Source organism: Xenopus tropicalis, chromosome 3 (genome assembly GCF_000004195.4).
Source record: "Xenopus tropicalis strain Nigerian chromosome 3, UCB_Xtro_10.0, whole genome shotgun sequence".
In the NCBI taxonomy this organism is placed as follows: domain Eukaryota; kingdom Metazoa; phylum Chordata; class Amphibia; order Anura; family Pipidae; genus Xenopus; species Xenopus tropicalis.
Genome location: NC_030679.2, coordinates 76,927,098 through 76,954,065, shown reverse-complemented (window position 1 = coordinate 76,954,065; position 26,968 = coordinate 76,927,098). Strand labels below are relative to the sequence as shown.

Genomic DNA, 26,968 nt, shown 5'->3' with positions numbered 1-26,968 from the left:
GTTGTTATAAAAAACAATAAAGGGGTTTTGTCCTTTAGATCAGTTACATTTGACCCCTATTTATCACCGTTACTGAAACCAATTTATTTATGTGTAAAGGTGGGCCCTAAGGACCTACAGCATCTTGCATGGCAGCTTTGGCTGCTACAAAGGAATGTTTTAAAAAAAAATGGTACCAAAGCATGCTTCCTAATTTTCTTTAAGGCAATATCTGAGCATTTTAGTCTGTGTCCAGTGGCATAAATATAGAGGAAGCAGACACCGAGATCATGGGGGAGCTCTGCCACTGTCTGTGTCTCCTATGTTCACCAATTACAGCCAATTACCTTCCACACCCTTAAAGTTCAAGTTTCAAGTTTATTGTCATATACAAATAAATAAGGGCCATATTTTATATTATAAACCGACTGCACTGGCTTAAAGTTTCAGCATCGCAATAGTAGTAATGATATAGGTCTTTACATTTGCCACAGGAGCTCCCCATCTTGGATTCTGTTAGAAGTGTCCAGGACAGTGCACATGCTCAGCTCTGGGCAGCTGTTGGGAAGTTAAGCTTAGGGGTTGTTGCAAATTATCAAGCAGAAAATGAGGTTTGTCTGTCATATACGCTGATGCTGCAGGGTTATTCAATTCTAATGCAAATGCCCTGGTTTCAGATCTGTCATGTAATGTGAATCTGAGTGAATTACTAATCAGCCTTTTACTGTTATATTTATATTCTATATATACAGTATATTGTGAATGGGTCCCTAAGCTCAGTAACTGACAGCAGCACAGAGCATGTGCAGTGAATCAGCAGAAAAGTAGATGGGAGCTACTGGGGCATCTTTGGAGGCACAGATCTTCCCTGCTAAAGGGCTCTGCTTGCCTTGAGCTGGTACAGAAGCCCAAAACATAATGTACTACATTTCTGCCCTACTTCTTTAGTTAGGCTTTAGTTCTCCTTTAATTTCACACACTTTTGGAGGGTCAGTGACTGTTTTGCCTAATCTGGGATACAAATTGAGTAAGAGAACATTATAGAGTTAATTATATGTTTACATACATATTTATGTATATGAAACCTGTGAGTTTCTGGCACTTTAACATATTATAAGGTTTTCTCACTTGAATCTTGGCCCTTAGTATTTTGACAGTTCTTACAGCAGGGGCATTCCTTCCATGAGGCAAGTTAAGTAACTTACGACTCCACAGGCTACCATTGGTGACAAACTGTAGTTTCTGGTAATAATAGGAGCCAAAATTCATTTTTTTAAATCAGAATTTCAACTCTTCTAGTGCAGAGAGCAGAATTGCACTTTCTGCACTAGTTATGTGGCCCAACTTGACCTGACCAATGCTGAAAAGGTAGGTGTGGGGGGGGGGGTGGCAATGGGTAGGCAGCCTTGGGTTATCAGTGAGGGTTGAATTGACCCTGGTTATAGACATTATTTGAATTGTTTGATAGAAGTAAGCAGGCCCACAGCAACATCTCCTTTATCTACCCTTGGAGTAGATAGGTTTTGCACACATATACTGAAATTGTGCTACATTTAAAGCCCCATAATAATCCTGGGACACAGCACGAACTAAGTCAGGTGACTATATTGCTGTATTCTGTATTCTGTGCAATATACGAAGAAAGAAAGGATATATACAAGGAATATTAATCTCATCTTCTGCCCATTAAACTATTAGACTTCTAATCTATTTCACTTTAAACAAGCTCACAATGGCCTTCCTGTCAGTCTCGTTACTTTGCCATCTCTATACCTATTCCACTGTATGTCACAAAATTGCAGTTATATAAATGTAATATTACAGCATAATCATCATTTATCTTGCAGAACCGAAAAAAATCAAGCATGATGTCTTCTGGGTATGTTATTCCTCATTATTATTGCTTTCATATTGTCTTTTCATGGACTATTAGACATGGGCCCATGGCATCCTAGGGATTTGGTATGCCATGGGCCATACAGTAAGAATAATATTTTCCAAGTGCCTGCCTAAAAATTAGGAAATTACCAACCAAGTAAGCCCTCGGTCCCAGTCTGACAGTGTGTTTTGTGTAAAATCTTCTTAGCTGATATGGCTTAAGTATCTTCAAAATCACTCAAATACCATATATTGTAACTAAGCAATGTTTGTCGGTTGCCCTTGATTTATCACTTTGCTAGTCGGTGTTTAGGCTGTTGGTAAAACTGCATAATTTTGTTTATTTCCACTCTTCACAGGAAATGACAAAGATAAACACAGTGTTTGATGGAGAAGCGCAGGATCCCAGTAAGTAATTTGCAATGCAACTATTTATACAAATAAGATAAAAAAGGTGAAATTCTGAATTCATTCTTCATTACATTAACTTGCCACATGCACTTCTTCATCGGCATGGGAACAGAATAAATATCAATTCAAAATAATGTGCTACTATTGCATCCAAACTGAATGACTATTTTACTGCTTTACAATTCAGTTGTTGCTTAATTCTTCATATATTTAGTTTTACAGTGCAAAAGATATATTTCCCTATTACAATCAGATCAGATGGTGGAAATTGCTGAACACATGGAAAGAATAAAGTCTATAAAGCTTTAACTGGAACACAAACATAAATTAGGGGCAGAGTATGTAAAGGAAGGAAGGAAGGAAAGTCATTTTTGCATTTTACTGCCAATAGATTAGCAGAAAGCTTTACCATACCTGAGTAAACAGCCCTAGAAGCTTCCTCCTTTTTTTATGATTGCAGCTGCCATTTTATCTTGATCTCAGTTGCTTTCATGCTGTAGCTCTAGCGGTTGGTAGCTCACATCTCACATTCTAATGGGAGATGGGATGAATTCATATGAATTTTAATAGGAGGGGGGAGCCGGAGAAGGGAAAACAGAGAAAGCTGCACAGACTCTGGCCCCAAACCTGAAGGAGACCAAAGAACATGTTTACACAAAGGAAGACAAGAAATCCTGTGTTTCTTTTGATAGAGGACTCTATTGATTGCTTGTGGCTGCATTTACATTTCTGATAAAGCTTACTTAGTTTTTACCTTTACGTCTCCTTTAACTTCAGCTACCTAAGTACATACCTACATTTCTATTTACAGTTAAAACAGAAAACCGCACTCACAGGACTTAGTGAAAAAATAGTGGAGTTTATTATGAAAAACGTCAACCTAACGTTTCGGCCGTGTCCACAGCCTTTCTACATTTCTATTTACATATACAATGCTTGTTTTATTTGCAGTAACTGGAAGAATTTATGAATACAACTCAAAATCTGGAGCTAGGAGATGGAAGGATACACAGCAACCTATTGAGCCAGACCAAACATTGCCTCAAGTAGCAGTCCTTCCAGGAGGAACAACCCAACCACCAGAAAGCAATGTTAAAGGAGCTACTCCAAAAGGAACCCCAAACAAGAGGGAGAAAACCCCTACCAACGCATTAAAGTCTGAGGAGAATACAAAACCTGTTACAACACCCAAAACAGAACCAGAGAAACCAATCACTCCTAACAGACTTCAGACACCAAGAGAAACATCACCCTATGCAGAACCTATAAGAGCAAATAAGTCTCCATTGTCACCAAGGAGATCTCCAAAAGTGTATCCCAGTGTGCCAAACACCCCTACTTAAACAAAAAAGGAGGCCAAATATTTTGAAATGTTGCAAAAAAAAATCATTATTATGCAGTGATGTTTGCATCCATATGTGAAACTGAGGGCTAATGTGTACTGCAGTGCAGGTATATGTACTGAGTTTTTTTGTGTTCTATCTGCTATAGCAAACTTGGCCCAAAGCAGTACTTTTTGGCTTTAAGCCTGTTTAAGGTTATGGAACTCCACTTCACTGGTAATAAGGTTATAGAAAAACTGCAAATATGCATATCAGTCATTCAGACATAGTTCCAAGAATAACCAGGACAGTGGCATAACTAGAATTTTGGGGGCCTCCCACCAAGCAGAGGAATTTTTGGGTCCCACCACAAGGCACTTAAACCCAACCCAAAGTAATAAGTAAATAAAATCTCCTGATCTGACAGGCCTATTGTTGCATCCCTGTGCAGCTGCATTTGGGTATAAATCACATCAGATAAGGGATTTATGTGATTTATACCTTGTACAATCACTTCTGCATGGGTAAGCATAAATTGAATACACTATTTGTTTATAATTGTACAAACTGAAGTGGAGCTAACGTACCAGTCTGAAGACCTAGTTCGAACTCACGGACAATACATATAGAAAGAAACAAAAAGGTCCAGACTCGTTTAAATGAAAAAAGAAAAAATCTTTACTGCATTGTGCAGAACAAATGCACAAATTCTTGCAACGTTTCAATGCTTCCTTTTAGATAAATGCATACAGGTCATATTCTCTATTAAGCCCCCGTGGATGTAATGTCAGCTAATTGTGAATCCACAGACTCTTACAACTCCAGAAATGAGAGAAGTTTTGGATTCACAATTTGCAGACATTACATCCACGGGGGGCTTAATAGAGAATATGACCTGTATGCATTTAAAAGGAAGCATTGCTTAAAGAAAGTATTTCTAGTATTATCAAACCATTTTTTCTTAAAGGGGATGGCTATGGTTTTGTAAAGAGGTTATAAGCACATGTGTCATCTTGCATGTTGTTTCCAATATGGATACCCTATATTGAAGATTGTGTGATTTTCTTGTTGTTACAAATTTGCTTATATTAGGAATGTTACATGTTATGCACTTTTATTTTCTGAAGGGGGAACCCTGGTCGATGGGTATTCTATAAGTAGGGTTGTGGAATGTTCCTACTTGGATTCAGTAATTTGTTGGGGGAGTGACCTTTGGACTTTTACCTATTTATACCTTGTGTGCTTTGTGTTCAGTATCTCAGCTACTTGATAAAGAGGCGGGAGCCTCGAAACATTGTAAGTCAGTGCTGTCCAACTGGCGGCCCCCCTCTGTGTGGCCCCCCCACCTGTCTGGCTGCTTTGATGGTTTTACCCTTGTATAAGCTTTAAATGGTATCAGTACTGAGATTAACTGCCCCCCTGCATGGTTCTCACCTCAGATTCAGGCTGTAATCCCCCTGTATTGTTTAAACATGTAATCCCCTGTACTGTTCACACCTTTTAATCTATGCATTGTTTACCCCCTGCAGTGTTCACACCTCAGGCTCAGGCTGTAATCACCCACATTGTTCTCCTGTTCACACCTCAGGCCTGTGTGTAGGCAGCATAGGGTAGGCAGAGTATGGCACATAGGCAGCATGGGGCAGGGAGGGTATGGCATAAACAGGCAGCATAGGACAGGTAGGGTATGGCACACTCAGGCAGCAAAGGGTAGGCAGAGTATGGCACATAGGCAGCATGGGGCAGGGAGGGTATGGCACAAACAGGCAGCATAGGACAGGGAGGGTATTGAACACACAGACAGGGTAGGGCAGAGTATGGCACACACAGGCAGGGTAGGGCAGAGTATGGCACACACAGGCAGCATATGGCAGGTAGAGTATGGCACACAGGCAGGGTAGGGCAGAGTATGGCACACACAGGCAGGGTAGGGCAGAGTATGGCACACACAGGCATCATAGGGCAGGCAGAGTATGACACACACAACAGGCAGCATATGGCAGACACAGGCATCATGCTACCCTATGCTGCCTGTTGGAGGTGAACCTGGCAGGGGTTTGTTCTGGGAGTTTGTTAGCAGTTGGAAATAGCCAGTAAATGGTCCCTAAGGTGTGTAATTATGTACTGGGGGTTGCTGTGCTATCCACAGGGGAGGAGGAGTCATATGGAATTTAGGGTGTGCCTTAATATGACATAATATAATTCTTTCACAAATGAATGATGGTTGATATCCCTGCAGTGAGGACAAAGCATTTGGGTTTTTGCTGCACTACCACCATTGTGATAAAATGGGTGTGGTTTAAAAGGGGGAGTGGCTTCCATTAGCGGCCCTCCACCATGTATGCGCGAGACATTCCGGCCCTCGGCACCGCAGAAGTTGGACAGCACTGTTGTAAGTAATGCAATTGTTCTGCACAATGCAGTAAAGATTTTTTCTTTTTTCATTTCAACAAGTCTGGACCTTTTTGTTTCTTTATATATATATATATATATATATATATATATATATATATATATATATATATAAGAAACAGAGTGCCGCACACATGGGTGCTTAAGAGAAAACAAACCATGTTTATTGGAAAAAAATCTGACGTTTCGAGCAGTAACTGTGCTCTTCCTCAGGGACAACCCCAAAAGACCGTGTACAACCACCCCCCTTTAATACCTTACCGCAAAAAATGTAGTGGCGGTAACCATAGCAACCTCTGTATACAGGTGATATAAGAGTATAAACAGTGTGGTGAGCAAAGAAATCAAATAAAAGCTTAACATAACTTGCTGTTGCTGATTACCTGTGAATAGCTGGAACGATAGGCAGAATGTCACAAAAGTAGCTAATAAGTGTAACAATAGCAGGTAGTAGAAACAAATGTAGCTTATCAGTAGGTAATAAAAATGTAACAGCAACAGAGAATAGATTAGTGCAGAACAGAATAGCATCCAACACGTGGGGAAAGACATATCCGATCGCTGCTGTAGAACAAAGTTATCACCGCCCAAATCCCACTATATATATATATATAGTCTTGTAAAGAATCGGCACTCACCAGTATGATCCTGATGACGATCCTGTGGTGATCGAAACGTGGTGATCGAAACGCGTAGATGGTATGCTGAAATAAATCACTGACCTGATTGATGCTGTAGCTGTGAGTGCTTTCTACTGTTGAGTTTGATATATATATATATATATATATAATATATACAAGCAGGTTATGAAGCTGCACTCCAAAAGAATTGGACGCTATCTGGGTGCCTGGACAAAGTAACAATATGTAGATAGGCAGAGTAGAACAGCACTCACAGGAGTTTTCACAAAGGGACATCAAATGAAGTGAAGAAAAAGAGGTTCTTTATTTAGTCCGACGTTTCAGTTCCGGTTGGAACTTTCATCAGGGACAGCAATGTCATCAGGGACAGCTATCCCTGATGAAAGTTCCAACCGGAACTGAAACGTCGGACTAAATAAAGAACCTCTTTTTCTTCACTTCATTTGATGTCCCTTTGTGAAAATTCCTGTGAGTGCCGTTCTACTCTGTCTATCTACACACATATATATATATATATATATATATTTATATATAATAACACAAGAAAAAGGGAAAGTTGTGCTCAACCACTAAATTGTAAACCATTAGGTGGGGGTGCAATGAGGCTGTGACCACAAAATACATATAAACAACCGCAAAAGATCCTCTGCACTCACCCATTATCAATAAGTAGAAATAGGACATTAGGACTGAATGCACATAAATGTCCTAATGTCCTATTTCTACTTATTGATAATGGGTGAGTGCAGAGGATTTTTTGCAGTTGTTTATATATATTTATATATATATATAAATATTTAAGTAATAGCGTATTCAATTTTGAATTTTTTAATGGACCTTACCCCCAGCCCCAGGTTAATGAAACTCAGGCCACCCATGACATTATTTATAATGTGCTGGGTGGCCTGGCTTTTCATTACTCTGGGGTTGGGGGTAAGGTCCCTCTTCCAAGGCTAGGGTGGCAAAGGGCCCCTAAGGCCTTAATTACTCCACTGAGCACACTACACATATATACAGACATTCAATCTTATTTTCAAGTTGGACTTTTAAGAGCATTTAATAGAGCTTATAAACATTCTCCTTAAATCTCATTTTAACTGTCTCTCCGACTGGGCCCCCAAATTACTGCACTGAATCCTCCAATTTGGGAACCAGTGGATTAAAGTCTGATATTGGAGGTAGAGAGTTCAAAACTCAACCCAGAGGGCAGTATAAAATACTATACTCTTCAGGTTTGTGTATAAATAACTGTAGTTATATATTAATCATAACTTAAGAAATTAGAATATTGTTTAAGAAAATAAAAAAATCAGCTTTAATTTTTAGAGATTGTAAGCTCTAAAGTGTAGGGCCCACTTTGGCCCCTTTATCAGTCTGTATGTTTGATGTTTTTACTCTTCTCGTACACTACAGCAATACTGATGTTATATAGAAAAAAATGCTTTTGATAATATGTGGAAATGACCAAATGTATGATTACCTGTATTTTAATGGATCTGAATTTTTCTAAAACGAAAAATAAACCTTGTGTATCTCTTTTTGTTACCAGTCTATGAATGATTTAAATACAGTTTTATTTATATTTAATGGTGGGCAAACAAAAGCACAGAAGGAAGCTGCAGGAATTTTGGAATGCTACAGACGTGTTGCTGTTGATAGAAGAAGAGGAGTACTTATAAGATTGTGTTACAGTATGATGATTGCCCTACCTTTTGGTGTGTTTATTTAAGGTACTGGGAGCTAAGCACCAACGTGATGCATGCCTCTCAGCAATCAAAAGGTGGCATAGCCAGTTTTACTTCTTCTATCTTTTAGGCTTTTACAGCAAACATAACAGCAAGGAAATGATTGTGATATTATTTGTGCCGTTTAATGACAATGGAGAGCACTGCCTATACAAGACAGTTGCCTGGGTACTGGTTACAAATTGTGATCAGATCAAAATTTAAGCTCTGTAAGCATGGTATAAGTGTTTCAGTCTCTATGTAATAAGGATCAGATTTATAAAATGCTGCATATATAGATTTTTTTTTTTCAATAATTCACGAACATATAAGCAAAATTATCCTTGATTTTGCTCTCTAGGAAACTTTTCTTTCCTTTTCTTTTTATAGTTTATCCACTGGGAAAAGTTAGTTAATTTGTTTTTGTTTTTCTCTATTTAAATGACTTATTTTGTTTCTCTGTAAGTATTCTATTTTATTCATTTCTTATCTTTTTGAAGGACAAACTGTCGAATGTGACTATTGTTGTACAACCTATATTTAAATAATTTGTCATTATTCATCCTACATGTTTATTGCAAAACTAAAATAAAATGTTTAAAAAAAAAAAAAGAAAAAAAAAAAAGTGTTTCAGTCACAGAAAGTGACCTTCTTCAGGGACAACCAACCAGAACTGGCAGTGACCCGTTACTTAAAAACCCTATGTGCAGTAAAAGTTACCAAAATGAAAAGGGTAACTATGGCAACCATTACAAACAACCATACGGACTACCAACTCTATGGATTATGCAACTACACTGGTACAGCAGAACAATGATTTTACATTTCCTAGCATTGACTCCATTTGTTGCTGTCCTGTTCAGGCAAGTTTCTTTTTTTTTAATGGATACCCGGAATTTACAGTTTTGACCTCCCCTAGGAAACGTAAAATTGGGGTTCTACTGTATATGCCCCAATACTGTGTGAACAAAGAAAAATGTAAATAAAAGACAGCAGAGTGAGTTACAATGTACATCATTACAATATAAATAAATTCAATAGCCTTGCAGAAAGCCTAAAGTGCATATAATTTTCTATAATATACAGTCCTACACTCACTTTTATCTGATTCATCAAGAATTTTACTTCTTCCATACAGTGTTGGACTGAAATGGCATGGATCCACGCTCAAAACTTTAATTCCTCCTCTCCTCCCTCAAACTCTTTATTATCCTAGTCTCTTTTCTCTACATACAATACTCTATTCTCTCCATCTATCAAGAAATAGGGAATGACCATGACATAGTTAGAAGTAAGAGGGCCCACCCAAAGTTTTCCTGGTATACTGGTGGGCCAGTCCGACACTGCTTCTATATATATTTAACAAAGAAACTTGAGTTTTACCTGCAACTTGTAGCTTTCAAGGTTAAAACCCCCAAATGGATCACCTGACTCTAGGTGGAAAGGGTGGGAGCTACAACATGGAGCTGGCCACTGCTCCTGTTTAAACTATAACGGGAAGTTGTGCTCATCACTAAGTCGTGTGCTTACTCACTTTAGTGGTGAGCACAACTTACCCTTTTTTGAGATAAAGGTTAGTCCTTTAACATAATGGTAATAAATGAGAAGAGGAAGGAATGTTCTTCAGCACTATTGCATGTGGCCACATCACTGTATCCTTCTGGTTGCCATGGTTGGACCTCAGATTTGATAGTAACCATGCAGCAGCATGACATACTTGGCCCACCTTTGTTTGCACAGGTCACTGGCTACAGATAGGACAACAAAACACAATGGACAAGGCGCTTAAGACATTTTTACACCATTCTTTTTACACGTTTTGCACAACTCTGTACCTGCTGTTCCACCTCGCATTCTTACACAGACTCACTCTGTTCAATTGTGTGATTTTTATCATAATGGTATTTTATTTTTCCTGCATTCAAAAAGTTATTAAGTTGAGCTTAGTTTTACAGGTGGAATATAAACCCAACATAAGCTCACTAAATAAAGGTGGCCATACAAGGGAAGATTCGCTCATTTGGCGAGGTCACCAAGTGAGCGGATCTTCTCCTGATATCCCTGACCTTTTAATTAGATAGTTTGGCCATAGGGCCAAAAGATCTAATTGGTGGGTGTAGTCGCCAACGGATTGGGACCGCATCAACAAGCCAATGCGGTACCTGATCCGACGGAAAATCAAACCTGTCCGATTGAGTTCTACGCAATTTTAGGATAAGCAGCCAAATCAGTCTGAAGGATTCAAGTTGACAGCTAAAATCTGCCCGTGTATGGTTACCTTAAGAAATGCTGAATGAAGACGGGGTACTCTAACACAGAGCTGTTTCTTTGCCTACGTATACAGTATATTTGTGTGTCTGCGCCCAGAAACACTGCTTCTGCCTGGGTGCAGATACACAGAACAGATTTTGGCACAGAAACACTTAAGGATACATTTACATGCCTAAATCCGCTTTGTGTGGCTGCACCTGTGCATGGTTTTATGCGTAACAGATCTTGCCAGACTTATTTAGTCGCCTTTTATGAGGAGGTGAGCAGGAACCTTGATGCTGGAATGGCAGTTGATGTCATCTACTTGGACTTCGCTAAAGCGTTTGATACAGTACCTCACAGAAGGTTAATGGTCAAATTGAGGAATATTGGCCTAGAACATAATATTTGTAATTGGATAGAGAACTGGCTGAAGGATAGAGTACAAAGAGTGGTGGTAAATGGAACATTTTCTAATTGGACCAGTGTGGTTAGTGGAGTACCGCAGGGGTCAGTCCTTGGTCCTTTGCTTTTTAACTTGTTTATTAATGACCTGGAGGTGGGCATAGACAGTACTGTTTCTATTTTTGCTGATGACACTAAATTGTGCAAAACTATAAGTTCCATGCAGGATGCTGCCGCTTTGCAGAGCGATTTGACAAAATTGGAAAACTGGGCAGCAAACTGGAACATGAGGTTCAATGTTGACAAGTGCAAAGTTATGCACTTTGGTAGAAATAATATAAACGCAAACTATCTACTGAATGGTAGTGTGTTGGGGGTATCCTTAATGGAGAAGGATCTAGGGGTTTGTGTTGATAACAAGTTGTCTAATTCCAGGCAGTGTCATTGTGTGGCTACTAAAGCAAATAAAGTGCTGTCTTGTATAAAAAAGGGCATTGACTCAAGGGATGAAAACATAATTTTGCCTCTTTATAGGTCCCTGGTAAGGCCTCACCTTGAGTATGTAGTGCAGTTTTGGGCTCCAGTCCTTAAAGGACAATGAAAGGTTAATATAAATTAAAAGTAAGTCTAAAGGAATTCTTTTTAAGTACTTACTGCATATCTAAATTCCCAGATCCCTGCTTGCTTCTCTGAGATATGGTGCTGGCAGCCTACAGCAGTGTGAAGACTACAGTGACATCACTGAAATCTCTCTGTCCTTCCTGTAGGCTGCCAGCGGCAGCCTTCCTATTCTCTGAGCATGTGTGTAACTTGATCCTCTCTCCTGTTCTGAGCTACACATGCCCACCAGCCAATCAGAAGCGGATCTGGCAGAGGGGAGGGGGGGAGGGAATGAAACACATGTGCAGTATGAAGCAAGGAGGGAAAGGAAGGGAGAATACCTTTTTAGAGATGGCTGCCTGTTCTAGAAAATGTGAAGTAAGTGTGACTGAGTAAATATTTGATTAGGTGAGCCAAAAGTGTGGCGTGTTTGCTAAACAATAGGAGGACTATTGGGCAGTATGCTTTTTAAATTTTGGCTTGTATTCTCCTTTAATGGAGGAAGCATTACATCCTGATTTAATTAGTTTAATTTTGTCATGACACTGTTGAATATAATGTTAAGTAAAAATTATTTCCTGTACAGTCATAATTTTTATGAACAAGTACAGGGCACGGCAATGGGTGCTAACATGGCACCCTCATATGCCAATATTTTCATGAATAAATTTGAGAAGGACTTTGTATTATCTGACCATACATTTAAACCTTTCATTACCTGGTGGGGGCGCTATATCAATGACTGTTTTATGTTGTGGCATGGTACTCGGGAACAGGCCTATGAATTCGTAACCAGGTCGAGGCTTTGTTTGCGATCCTTATCACATGACCTATGACTGACATCACTAACAGCCCAAGATCTCGAGAGATTTCATATGATCATGGACTTGCACCTTGTAGTTTAAATTCTGTTCATCTGGGGTGGGTGTTAGGGAATGCTACATTGAAAAAGGGAACGAGAGGTTCACGAAACGTCTGTATCCTTCTCACTGATTACTCCAATAAACCTGCATGGAGGCAGTTTTTTGCACCTACTGAATCATGAGTGACTTCCTTTTTTGTATTTTGCACTTAATATGTTTATAGCCCAAAGCCACAGCTTTTAGGAATACGCACTCCAAGTTTACTTTATTATAGATTCTATTTTGGATAGCACAACCGATTTTTTCTTTTTCCAGGAAAAATAGCTGGTCAGAGCTGTACAGAGAGTAAGATGCGTCACATTACCAAGAATGCACTTAATACAGCTACTAAAGTATTTTCAAACATTAAAGCTAATAGCACATGGGGAGGTTTGTCCTCACAAGGACTCTTTGGGCACCTTTGGAAAACAAAGTGCTGCATATGCTTTCCCACCGGCGATTTAATTTTTTGCAGATGGGAAAGCATTTTGGGGAGATTTGTCGCTCGTGGTAGCACAGATTTTAACGTGGGCAACAAACCTCCCCTGTGTGCAAAGAGCCCAAGTGTTTAAAAATAAATAACAGGGAAAAAAATTGCACAGTGCATTGCAGTATGCTCAATGTACCACTGAAAACTTTGGTTTAAAGGCATCAGTCACAAATACAGTCATATTTAATACACAAATGTCTTGTGTTGGTTTGGCGTTTATTTTAAACCTGAAACTGTGTGTTGCTGGTTTGTGTTGTAAAGCAAATGACTTTACAAAAAAAAAAAAAAAAAAAAAAGTCTTGGTATGCACAATTCCACCAAACAGCATTCAACCAGCAAAGTGTGTCAAATCCAAGAGGGATTGCCCCTCAGTAGTATAAAAATGCTCCTTTTGCCTTGACACAAATATTTAGCCAAAGAAAGCCAAAATGTCTCTTGAAGCTGAGGGAGGGACAGAGGAAGAGTTCAGCTTTAGTATATTAACATGTTGCTTCAGTCATGGCTGGATGACTTTTGCAGCTTCAGCTTTGATCAGAGAGATCAGGTCCTGATTGATAAGGAACACAAAGCGGAGACCGGATATCTGCAAGAAATAAGAATCTGTATGAGAAACCAATAAACGCAGTTGATTCTTTGTCAGGTCCTCTTAATGACTGCATTGTGAGTTTAACAAACATCATAGCTCAAAACATGCATCCCAATAAAATAAAATGATTACTTTGTTACCTCAGCCTAATATTTTACTTGCTGCAAACAACTCAACCGTGCTGTTAAGGCACCACACTCGCTTGCTAAGTGTGAATATTCAGGACTGGAAATAGAGAAGGCAGCAGAGGTATGTGCCTAGGGTCCAAGTGCACCCCCCCTTCCCATCACTGCACCCCATTATTACCCACCTCTACAACAGAGTTATGACTGAGCTTCCACTTGCTCCCTGGCAGCACTGGTCTTCCATCAATATAAATAGCTCGCCGACCCTCATTGGCTATGAAGAAGTCTCCGTTGTTTTTTAGTTTGATGACACCTACAATGGGATGGGAAGAATGCCAGTTATATATTAGAATGCATACAAAAAATTAAACAGGAAATAAATAGAAATGATTTCTTTCCCTGAAAGAAAATCTACCTGGCATTAGAACACTTTAGCAATAATGTCATGGCAGAACTTGCAGCCCCACGTTGCACCCCAAAAAAGACACAGCTTTAATTTCTGTCTAGCTTACATATATTCATCTGTCATTATGAGCACTGCCCCTTTCTACTTAAACAGAAAGTAGTTATTTCTGACAAGGTAAGGCAAAGCAGCGAACATTCAAAAGCAAACAATGAAAAATAATAATTTTGGACCTTGTTTTCTTGAAATTTTCCATGCCGGCCCCTCCAGAGACAAATCCACATCAATTTGATTGTCTTTTGTGGCTCTACCAAGAGTGATCTAGAAATCAATATATATAATGAAATCAAACTTTAGGTAATTTAATAATCACTCAAGTCTTTGCATCATATTTTTACCTCTCGAGATCTCATCAGATAGCGCACCATGCGCCCACGTAGTACAGCCAATGTCTGTGTGTCAAAGTCAGGGGAACTCATTCCTAAAAAACACAAGTCCATGAGGTGTTTACATAAAATTCCTACAATTTAAAGCAATTACATGCAGGGAGGTGTGTTTCTTTCAGTTTCTTAAAATGCCTGACATCACCTCATGGTACATCTCTCTTTAGTGTAAACCAACAAAAGAAATTTTTTAAAAGGACTAGGTAATGGCTTATGTAATTCTCCTGGATCTTTATTACCCAGAATGCTTGCAATTGGTGATTTTCCAGATTGTATATATATGTAGTTCTCCAGGTATAGTACACATATATAGAATGATCTTACACCTAATTTAGCCACATTATCAAATACCCAGTCACTATACCAAGAATACTGCTGCAGTTATCCAAACAACAATTTTACATCAACATCTACATCATGTTTATAAATTCCCAAGTTCAAGTTTCTAAATCTAAGTTCATAAGACAATTACTGCACAGACGTATTTACTTACGTCAAAGGCGATTGAAAAAAAGAACAAACATGACCTAGTATTATTTTGTTGCAGCAGTACAATGAGAAACATGATGGGGAAATAAATACAACAAAAAACTGTCAAAACCCAGTTTTGTATAGAAAGAAAATTCTGGTAACAAAAATGTTCATATTATATATATATTATATATAAACAATGGCATCTGTAATAATCACCCTTATATAGAGGCCAGGACTGAAAATTTGTGGATTTTTGCACATGCCAAAAGGGCAGCTGTAAGTTGGCAGCATAGATAGTCGCTATTTAGTGGGCCTGTGGGTGCTATTTGAGCAGCTCTGTACTTGAAATGCCAAAACCTATTTTGAATCCCAGTCCGGGTCTGTATATAAATGTGGCCTTTATTTATATGGTAAAATCCATTGTACAGCCTTACCTGTGATGCTGTCCACTAAAACTTGCCACCGATTCAGTTCTTGCTCTAGCTGGCGGATCTCCCTTTTCTGGCGGCGATCAGCAACGGTCAACTCTACAAGAATGAAAAGAACCAAATCATGAGAATGAAGGCTGCAAAGAAGTTTTGGAACAAGTGCAAACACATTTTTTAGTTATAGCCATTTTTATGTTGCAAACCTCCCACCAGTCACAGGATTCTAGCTGTCTGTGCAGGTATTTATTAAGCTATAGTGATAAGAACATCTTGTCAGGCAAGGACCATATTAGCATATTGACCCAACGGGTCTCCACTGATCCACAGCAAGATCCAATCAGCCCAATTTGGCCCAGCTTGTGGGTAGCCAAAGAAGATAGAGATCTGTTAATATGCCAACCTTATCAAACAAGTGGACCTCAAAGTGTATCATGAAAGTTTTCTAAAGATATTTTTTATTTATTATACAATATACATGCTTTCCTGGTAAAATCAAACTTTTTTTTTTATAATGTCCATTTAAAAGCATATTAGAAATAAATCTCACCATGTTCAAGAACTTCATCTCTGGTTTCTCTGTGGGACAGGAAAAAAAAATAGTTTTTCTATGACAGAAATATGCACAAATAGTCTAGTGTAGTAACACAAACACTATGAGGAAAATGCCATGCTTGGCCATGTTTGGCTTACTTTGAAGAAAGAATACAGAGAAAATTAAAACAGAAGACAAATGGCGAAGAGCAATCTCTGACAGGCTCATTACCTGTCTGCATCGGTCAAGCTACTCAAACCCAGAATTTGAATGTGCATGAACATACCTGAGCTTACTGTCATCTAGCATGTCTTCCGCATCAGAAAAATTTAAAACTTGATCCCCTTTAGGAAGTGGCTGAACTAAAAAGAAAAAAAAATGTAAATTGATAGTTTCATAGAGCAACAATAATTTATATATAAAAGGGAAACGCTTGTGTATTTGGCTCCCAACCTTAGTTTAGGGTGCTACAATTTTTTCACCCACAATAAAAAAGGTTTGGAAATGTCAGCAAACATACTCAACTATTAATATTCTCTAGAATCAAATATATAGCCTAGCTCTGTCTCTTCTGGTTACACATGCATTGCACGATAGTCCATATTCTACGCTAAATTTGTCACAGTTAAAAGCAGAAATTTCATGTAGGATTCCATTTGTTACAGTCTATTACACTCTTCCACAATGCAGCTTTTGCACTTTGAGTATAACTCTCTAAACTTTAACTAGAAAGCAGTTAACCTAGATCTCCTAATAAACTTGGCAGGCCTATTACTCAGTAATGAAATGGCAGGTACCCCTAACTGTTGCTGTTATTCAACTATATAATAAATAAATGTACTGGGTGGCAGAATTGAAACAACACACTGCCATCTACTGGTTGAATTTGGTTCTCTTCTCATTATTTTAAAACCCCTGCTCTATATGACATGTCTGGAGCACAAACCAGTAGATATGGACATAGTTTATAAGCCAAAAGGAGTTAAATTGTTGGTGAATGCTGCTGTCTTAAACATAGCTGAAATAATTACTGCCATGATGATGGCAGTCATAATTTCAACTATAGCAAGATTAGAATAAGATCTTTGTACTAGTGGTTAAACAACTCCAAGATTACTTCAGTCTAGTCGCTTTAGACTTGCCACTACTATATACAGAATAACATGACAAGGATGAAGGAAACTTTCTTCTATTTTCAGATGGTCCCTAGTTTTTTTTATTTTATACAGATTCTTATATTAGCCTTCTTTTTCCTCCGCTTTTCAAGTGAAAATCTGGTGGTCAGAAAGTAAAACAAAGAATTTAAATGCATAGTTTTTTTTTACTTTTTTTTATTATTTATCTTTTTTCTAGTTAGGCCCTCTCCTATACATCTTCCATGTGGACTTTCAAACTTATGCCTGCAAATCCTACCTTTCTAGACTCCAAGCCTCACAATGCAGAAAGGAAATAGACTGTCAACCGAATGATTATTGGTCCAGTAATAACATAAATTGATTTTTTTTCCTTTTACATTTAGGGTAGTAGCAACACGAAAGGGCAAAAAAACTATGAAAACAATGAAAAACTCAATTTGAGTTTTGGAGGAAACCGTATGATTTGTACTAGCTGAAATTGTACTAGCTGAAATACTGAAATTCGTACACAAATTCCATTTTTTGTTGTTACTGGAAAGTTTATTTTAAGAAGCTCCACCCCTTTTAATGTGGTTACCTAAATTTTGCAGTAGAACCACAAGGAGGCAACAAAATTATTTTAACAAGCAGGTATTTTGAATGGACGGACTCAAAAAGCTTATACCAATTAAAGCATTATGGTTATAGACTAGTGTATTCTTAGAAATAAATGCCCAATATCTGTATTCATGAACAAAAAGAGCCTGCAGCATTTACCTGTTTGGTCCTCTAGTAAGTAGTATTGTTTCATAAGCTGCCAATGGACTTGAAGAGATTTAGCGGTACGTGACATATAAAACACTTCTGGATGCTTGTTCAGCAAGTCTTGAAATGTGTCCAGTGTAGGCTGAGAGGCCTGTGAAAGCAAAAGTGGTAACTGAACACTGAGATGGAAAGAAGCAGAGTTGTATTAAAAACAGATTATTGTACTGATACATACCGAGCTAACTGTGCTTAATAGCTGTTCTTCAGCTTTACTGAACAAAACCCTGCTCTGTATGGCTGCAATGACTTCAGGGTGCAGTTGCCGGATAGCCTGACATGCCAGCCTAATAAATAAATAAAGGCTTAAGCAAACTATAGACGAAACAGATTTCAAGGCTTGCACAAGCTTTTAGTATACTCACTTAGAAATGACAGGGTCATACAGCAATGCGTACCACCGTTCTTGAATCTCATTAAGAGTGAAGCGACAACTGAATTTAACCCCAAGGTGTACAGCATGCAGATCATTTGTCTGGAAAAATGCAATAAACAGATTCTTATTGATGTTTGTTATTTGCATTACTAGCAGTTGAGCTGTTGCATGACAGTAATTCAGAGGCTTTATTTACACTTATAAATGCTGAAAAGTCTGTATAAGAAGATACAAAAAATTTTATATTAGTTTATTACTAGAGGACAGCTATGAGACACACTGTCAAACTGCCTCTACTGCAAACACAATATATAACGGCACTTCGCCAGATTTCAGAACCTTCCCGAGACTCTCCAGCAAACAATGAAGCCTGCTGCATTTTTTGCCAAGAATTCTGTATTAAACATGTGAAAAGTCTGAAAAGACACAAGAGATGCTTGAGAAGCTGGAGGTGGAAGCATGCAGTAGAAAACTATCCAGGGCTGATGTGCTTTTAAAAGGAAAACTATACCCCCAGAATTAATAATTAACCAACAGATATTTTATATTATGCTAAGTCACCTATCAAAGAATCTAGTCAAACTTGAATATATATTATATATATATATGATCTGCCATTTAGTGATGGTCTGTGTGCTCCCTCAGATCACATGACCAGAAATAATGCAGCTCTAACTGTAACATGAAGTAGTGTGGGAGCAAAAGGCAGAACTCTGTACATTAATTGGCTGATGGGGCCTAGCATGTATGTGTGCTTTAGCTTGTTTGTGTGCACTGTGAATCCTATGATCCCAGGAGCGGCCATTAATTCTTAAAATGTCAGTTTTCTACTTAGGATTACCCAATAGCACATGCAACTAAAGTATATTTTCATGACAATGGTTTATTTAATTGTTTTTACATGAGCTTGTTTATGCAATATATATTTTTACTAGGGATGCACTGAATCCCAGATTGGCTTCGGGATTCGGGCTGAATCCAGGCTTTTTTTGAAGGATTCAGTTTCAGCCCAGGCTGAACGGAATCCGAATCATAATTAGCATTTGCTAATTAGCATTCGGAAAGGAATAAATGGTCAGGGGAAAAACATTTTTTTTTAACCCCTTCCGATCCTAATTAGCATATATGTTACTTAGGATTCGGTTCGGGATTCAGCAGAATCCGTCCGGGTTCGGCCGAACCCAAAAAAGTGGGTTCAGTGCATCCCTAATTTTACAGATACCTGCACTGTTTGGGGGTATAGTTTTTCTTTTAAAGGAGAAGGAAAGGTAAAATTCACTGGGAGGTGCCAAATGTTAGGCACCCCCAGTGACTTTTATCGCTTACCTTTTATCCTGGGCTGGTGCTCCTGTTAGGATAAAGCCCCAACAGCCTGGGTACCTGCGAACGAGTGTTATCTCTTTCTTCTGAATCACGGGGCCGGCACATGTGCAGTAGAGTGAAGAAGCAGACTTTCTTCACTCTACTGCACATACACAAGTGCGCAAAGGCAGAACAAGGAAGAGGAGACACTTACTCGCAGCTGCCATGGGCTTGTGGGGTTTTCTTCTCACAGGAGCACCAGCCCGGGGTAAAAGGTAAGCAAAAAGTCACTGGGAAGTGACTGACCCTTACAGAAAATGATACATTTCTTGAAATTTAAGAGGTAGTCTTCCAAATGAATTACACAAAGACAAAAGCAGCTTTGCACAGGAAAATCCATAACACGTGGCACAAAATAAATAAATGCATAAAACACACAAACCTGTAAAACTGTGTTAATAAGAAGCAGGTCATCAGCAGGTTTCCATCTTCCTAGATCCTTGGTTACCTGCAGGGGCTGTTTGCTTTTCTTGATGCGTTTAGCGATACTGGGACTTGGTGCAGGAGATGGTGGAGCTGGAGTTGTAATTGCTTTACAAACTTGCTAAAAAAATAGATCATACAAATAAATCCTGATTGATCAGATGTTTTATTTAGGATCACAAAATGTCAAACACAAGAAAAGGATTCTTTTAAGGCAGAAGACAACCCTCTTGGTTAAGCACCATAAAGAGAATAGATAGATACCACATTTTAAAGGACACCTATCATACAAAACAATAACATTTTGTGAAGAACCTCACACCCCTTGACAGTGTTACGCTGCTCACTCTGGGAGGGAGCTCCAGTGTGAATGACCACTTTGGATCACATGTCTATGCATAATGAGTAAGTATGCAGTATCCCAAGGTGCAGTATCCCATAGCAACCAATATGATGTGAGAGGTGGTGACCTGTAAATACTCTGCAAACAGGCTGCTATAGGTGACTACATGTAGCAAAGTTTGCACCTTTTCTACATAACCTCAAATGAATGCAACAAGCTTTACCTTGAAAGAAAACTTTCAAATATGACAGTAATAGGTCCCTTGCAATAAACTAGAGAATCTATACACACTTGATCGATACAAAAATCAGTTTCTGGTTTGTACTTGAAACTCATGGATGTTCCTCACCTTCTTTTTCTCACTTGAGGAAGGCTCACTGCCAGAATACCGTCCTGGTTCCCCTCCACTGGGACCACGGGCACGACTGGTTGATTTGGCAAGGCTACTCTCCACTAACTCATCATCAAATTTCTTCCGCTTAATAAACCTGCCAGACATAGAAAAACCATGATATAACGTCTTATCAATTTTTAGTCACATTACGTAATTCAAATGTAAATAAGCAGATCCTCAGTATCATTTAGTTGGCAAAAGAAGCTTCTTTACATTGGGCATATTACACAGAAAACAAAGCATACTCTGAAACAAATACTAGAGTAATAGAACTGGAAGTTTTTTTACATAAAGAAAAAACACAAGTACACAAACAAATATACTTCAAGACTGCACTTACGCCAATGGGGGATGGGCTTTGGATGCAGTCTACAAACCACCAGGTAGCATTTAATTTGCTTTCATACTATTAAAATGTTATAATTATTAAAAATCCACAACATGGCATTAGAAATGTTAAATCAGACACAAATATGACTTATGAAGCATTTGTGACAGAAAAATCAGCCTATCAGAGCTGATGACAAGTAGGTTCCATTAAAGGAACAGTAACACCAAAAAATGAAAGTGTTTTAAAGTAATTAAAATATAATGTACAGTTGCCCTGCGCTGGTAAAACTGGTAAGTTTGCAACAGAAACGCTACTATAGTTTATATAAATGAGCTGCTATGTCTACACGGGGGCAGCCATTGAAGCTGGGAAAAAGGAGAAAAGGCACAGGCACATAGCAGATAACAGATAAGCTTTGTAGAATATAATGGGGTTTTATCTGTTATCTGCTAAGTAACCTGTGCCTTTTCTCCTGTAAATGGCTGCCCCCGTGGCTACTCAAAAGCTTTATTATATAAACTATAGTAGTCTTTCTAAGGAAAACACACCAGTTGTACCAGTACAGGGAAGTATTACATTATATAGTAATTACTTTTATACACTTTCATTTTTTGGTGTTACTGTCCCTTTAAGGGACACATATCGTGTGAAAAACAAGAATGTACCAGTGCTATTTACTTCTCTAACTATAGAAGGATTGTGTTTCAGACTGATTTATTGATAAATTCCCCCAAAACCCAACTAACCCCACCAGGGCTGCCATCACAGTTTTTGCATACGTTAATTATATTGTGTAAGTTAAGGGGCCCAATAAGTCAGCAGTAGTTCAAAAAATAGAAAAAATAATTAAAGCGCTAATAACTCAGTATTTTGATTGGTGGGGGGGGGGGGGGTCAGTGGAGTTTATACATATGTTAGATACGTTTCTCTGAAAATGAATTAAGTTTCAGCATAAGTTACGTAAATTGCATAAGTGCAGGGACCCAATAACCAGTCCCCTGCAGAAAAGTACATGTAGGAGGTAGTCATATAATTCAGTAAAAATATCCTAAAATAAGCAGCTGATGTTACCTTACAATAAATAATTAGTTCATATAAATAGTTAAAATGAATAATGAATATGCTAACAAGTCAGTCAGTCAGTTCACTGGGGCAGAAAATTCTTAATACCTTATGTGTTTTTTTGTTTTTTTTTAATTCAGGCAAGTTTATTGAGAAGATTTTACAGCAGTTTCAGCATATATACATCACATTATGAGGCTGAGTTACACAAAGGTTCTAGTATAAGACATGTTTTGCAGTAACAAAAGTTGCGAGTTATGTTGCATTTGAAAATACATTGTAACCTTTCTTTTGTGTGCATTTTCCTTTCCCTTTCATTTCTAACTGTTTCCCTCAGGATATTGGCACATATTACAGTGTACAAACATATTATCTTAAAATGCATATATATATATATTATAATAATATTAGATATATATTAGACTTTCCAATGTACATAGGTGTTCGACTTCAGAGAGCCAATGTGAATATATAGGGGTGTTGAGTCTTTCCATTTTCTTGTTATTGCTTTTTTTGCTAAAATAAACATTCGCTGGTGAATACACTAAGATGTTGTGTGAGTAGTTCTTTGAGTCCTATGCCTAGCAGACACAGCTGGGGGGTTCTTGGGAGTTTCACCTCTAGGATCAGGTCCAGCTAATTCAAAACCTTGGTCCAATATTTTCCCAGGACCGAGCATTCCCACACCATATGCATTAGTGTGGGGTTCTCTACATGGCATCTAGGGCATTCCGATGTTGTATTTGGGAATATTTGATGCAGCTTAGCTGGAGTGAGATACGCTCTGTGTATAAAATATAGTATCATCCTATCCCTATAGTTAAGTGATGCTGTGAGGGGAGATTCCAGCACTTCATCCCAACAATCATCATCTAGCGTGCCCAGGTCTGGTTCCCATTTTCCCCTTAAGGTCCCCATACACTGGCAGATTTGCTCGCTTGGGTGGGCGATATCAGGAGAATCCAGGGTAATTCGATCGTTTGGCCCTGGGGAAGTGCCCATACACGGGCCGATTAGCTGCCGAATCTGTCCAAGGGACCGATATCGGCAGCTACTATCGGCCCGTGTATGGGGACCCTTAGTTTCTCTAGGGGTTTGTTAAACACTTTGCTATGCAGATTAGCGTACAGTGAAGAGATTATCCCTTTTGTGGAGCCTCACATTATTAGGTCTACTGTTGAGTTTTGCGATATTTGGATACTTGCTTTATTGTTCTGTAGTAATATCTTTGTTTGTATTTGCATGTATTGTAGCCACAGAGTGGAGAGGAGCTGAAAGGTTTCTTTAAGATGATTAAAAGTAACGATTGCCCCATTTTGTCATACGTCCTTTATCCAGAGGATTCCGCAATTCATCCATATTGGCATTTCCCCTAATTTAGCAACATGCTGAAACCAGTAGTTACACCATAGGGGGGTTTGCGGAAGGAAGCCTAATAATTTAAGTCGTCTTAGTCCAAGTTAATCGAGCGTGTTGCATTACTATATTCTGGTATACCGTGTTGAAGGGTTTTTTAATAGACAACCATTGGAAGGGTGTGCATTTATTCCCCACCAGTAAAGCTTGCATATGGAAAAGAGTCTAATGATTTGCCTCTTCCACCCAAGTAGCAAAGTCACTCATTTGAGCCGCTAAGTAGTATAAGTAAATATTGGGGAGCACTTATCTTTATCTTTGGTGAGGGTTATCAGACTCAGTCTGGGACGGCATTTAGCCCATATTATCTGGCGGAATATAACCTCTAGTTTTACATTATGTTTTTTAATTCATTGGTGGTCAGTGCAAAGCTTCTAATTGCTTTTCCCTTGATACGCAAGTAACTTAAAGGAGAAGGGAAGGTAAAATAATTGGCTTTACACTACTGCACATGTGTGACCACAGATTTTTGCATGGGACGCCACTAGGAAATTAAGTAAAATTCCAGTACAGTGTTTAGTGAGGGTTATCCCACAGGCTGGCACAGTTTTGTCCCAACAGGAGCACCAGCCTGGGGAAACCCCCCCCTTCCCTTTAAAACTAATGACAGGCTCCTCAGTGGGACTCATTTTCTTTTCCTCCAGCTGAAAGATGGTGGAGGTGAACACCCTACATGCGCCACAATCCTGTAACATTTCTTAGGAGGAGTTGCAGAGAACAAAATACCCTTTAAGATAATAAACAAAATAAAGGGTTCAATGCCTCTTTTAAACATGCCTGAATTGCAGTTCAAAGATATTTGCAAAAAAAGAAGATTCTCTTCAACAGGTACATCATTACATATATTTTAGTCCACAAATGCATACTGGGAAAAAACCTTTAATTGTAGGCCAGTAAAAGCAGTGGCATATATGTTTGAACTCTAATCAAAATATATTGTCAGCAACCATCTATGAATTACATTACATTAACATTTATTTTTAAAGCGCCAACATATTCCGCAGCGCTGTACATTAAGTGCGTTACATACATTGGACATACAGAGTAACATATAAAGCAATCAATAACCGATACAAGAGGTGAAGAGGGCCCTGCCCAAAAGAGCTTACAATCTATGAATCTAGCAGATCACAACAGCCTGGATCTGATTATTTACTTCTCCCTCCACCAGTGGGTTTAACACATAGAACTCACCATCTAATAACACTGTAGAGAGATGAAAAAGACACCCTGGCTAGGGATAAGGCGAGTATGAATTTTCTAAGACTTACTTATAGAGAGGCACATTCAGCTTGGAGGGGCAGGCACCCACTGTACTGTGTATAAGGCTGTGGGGTCTAGCATTTCTTACCTAACATAGGTTTGAACCAATATATCCCACAAAAGAAAATGCATTAATACAACCTTGCATGTACAGAACCCGAAGAAGTGTTGGACACAGTGTGTAATAGACATCATCCTTACATAAACAAAGCTCTCTCACCTGGATGAGCTCCTTCTTTTGGGTACGAGCCCAGATCCCTGAGGCAGACTCCTTTTATTGCCTGCGGACGAGTCCTCATCCTCAGAGCGGCTGGCGGAAGCCAGCAAAGAATCCATCATGCTGAGCGACCTCCGAAACTCCCAAAATCAGCAGCTTCTTGCTGCTTTATCCGACACATTCACCCGCCATATTGCCTGTTCTCACCAGAAGTGACGTTCAGTAACTATCGGGTGAATTTCGTCACCGGAAGTAGCCCTTCAGTGTTATGGTTTCCTACTTTATTGTCTACAGCGGCCATTTTTGTTTTGGGAAAAAAATCCTCCCTTATATTGACGTGAAATGGTTTTGTCAGAAACACGTCAATAGCAGAATTGTTTCCCAAGCATTCCTATAGATTAGGTATCAAATGTGGCAGTCAGATACTAGAACACATGCAAATATCTCCTGAGCATGTAAATGGCTAAAACCCAGTCTGAGTCACTTTGTTAGGTTTAAATACCTTTGATGATTTATTGATTACTATACTGTGAAAAAATTGTACCAATAGTGACTGACTATGCAAGTTTTCTCCTTTTTGAAAATGTAATAAATACATTACAAAGAAAAGGTGTCAGTCAGTACTCCAGCAGTAGTACAAAACAATGAATTAGATGATGGCTTCCTAAGAGGTGAATAGTTATGACTGACACCTGGCTGGTATTCACCCACCTTTGGTTGGCGCCTGTATTACATATCTACCAGCAATGCACTTGTTTGTAAACCCTAGTTTTTCTGCCCCTCTGTATCCCCTAATACCTATGTAAATATGTTGCTTAATCCCAATAATATTAACGGAAGAAAAATAAATATATAGAAAGATCAGTATTTTTTCCAGAAAAGGTGACAACCCTATCTGTAACCCTGCCTTACTTACCAAATCTAGTCTGTTTTGCCTACTTATACCATATCCCACCCCATCAGGGGCACTGCTACCATGAGGTGAGTTGAGAAACTTACCTCAGTTGACAGCAGTCTCATACCTCCCAACATTTGAAAAGTAGGAGGGACAAAAATATCTGGCGCGCGGCGACACGGTCGCCCCAATCATTTTATGACATTTTGTGGGCCTTAGGATTTCATTACACACTGTGGCACCTGTATATCATGACAGACTCAGTGTACCACAAGCATCCCATGCTACATATTGACCCTCAGCATCTCTAATACCCATTTCTAAACAATTCAAAACTCAGAAAATCACCAGAGCTGTATGAAGTCACAATGTTTTCTGTATTAAAAAAATTACTCCTTCATACTCCATTCAATTCTGTAAACTGTCTTTGCTGAAATCTATTGCACTTACATTTGTTAACTCAGCTTCAGCACCTCTCCACTGCCCATACTGCTTTTCCCTATGCACTCCCCCCTCAGATTTTTGACAACCCACACTTTCAACGGTGTAAATCTTTCTTAAAGCACCTTCATACACTTTTTTTTTAGCATTTTATCAAGCCCCCTTTCCTTGGCCTTATTACCCCCTACATCCTCCTCCCTTAGTTCTCCCAAATGCTCCATTCAAGATAAGAAATCTGCGGTGCTTGATGAAAGATTTAAGGCATAAATACTTAAAGCAATAGCTAGAGCAGGAGAACTGAGCCCAGGGCCGCCATCAGAAATCACGGGGCCCCTTACAACAAAATTTTCTGGGCCCCCCTCCTCCTCCTACACCCTGCCCCCCTATGACCCCTCCCATCAGTACAAAGGACACACAGACATTGGTATCCAGGGCCCCCTGAAACATTGGTAGCCAGGTGTTACGTTTTTCATTGGTGCCAAGGCAGGGACCCCATAAAACAC

General features: G+C 38.9%; 2 protein-coding genes across 2 annotated transcripts in view; one reads left to right on the top strand and one right to left on the bottom strand.

Annotated features, from left to right (window-relative positions):
• cdhr3 (cadherin related family member 3) overlaps nt 1–4,964 on the top strand; it is a 42,765-nt gene extending 37,801 nt beyond the window's left edge. Inside the window, exons 18-20 of the mRNA XM_002933109.5 lie at nt 1,827–1,858; nt 2,217–2,265; nt 3,220–4,964. Of these exons, the coding sequence (XP_002933155.2) occupies nt 1,827–1,858; nt 2,217–2,265; nt 3,220–3,611 (473 nt within the window). The 3' untranslated portion in view covers nt 3,612–4,964. The remainder of the gene's footprint in view (nt 1–1,826; nt 1,859–2,216; nt 2,266–3,219) is intronic.
• Nucleotides 4,965–12,731: 7,767 nt separating this feature from the next.
• mcrs1 (microspherule protein 1) lies at nt 12,732–25,304 on the bottom strand. The gene is given in 13 exon segments (NM_001016780.3): nt 12,732–13,597; nt 13,911–14,038; nt 14,362–14,449; nt 14,527–14,609; nt 15,480–15,572; nt 16,021–16,049; nt 16,292–16,367; nt 17,898–18,036; nt 18,121–18,229; nt 18,308–18,417; nt 20,063–20,224; nt 20,796–20,934; nt 25,133–25,304. Coding segments are annotated over 13 exon segments (1,362 nt in total). The 5' UTR covers nt 25,252–25,304; the 3' UTR covers nt 12,732–13,510.
• Between the last annotated feature and the right edge of the window lie 1,664 nt (nt 25,305–26,968).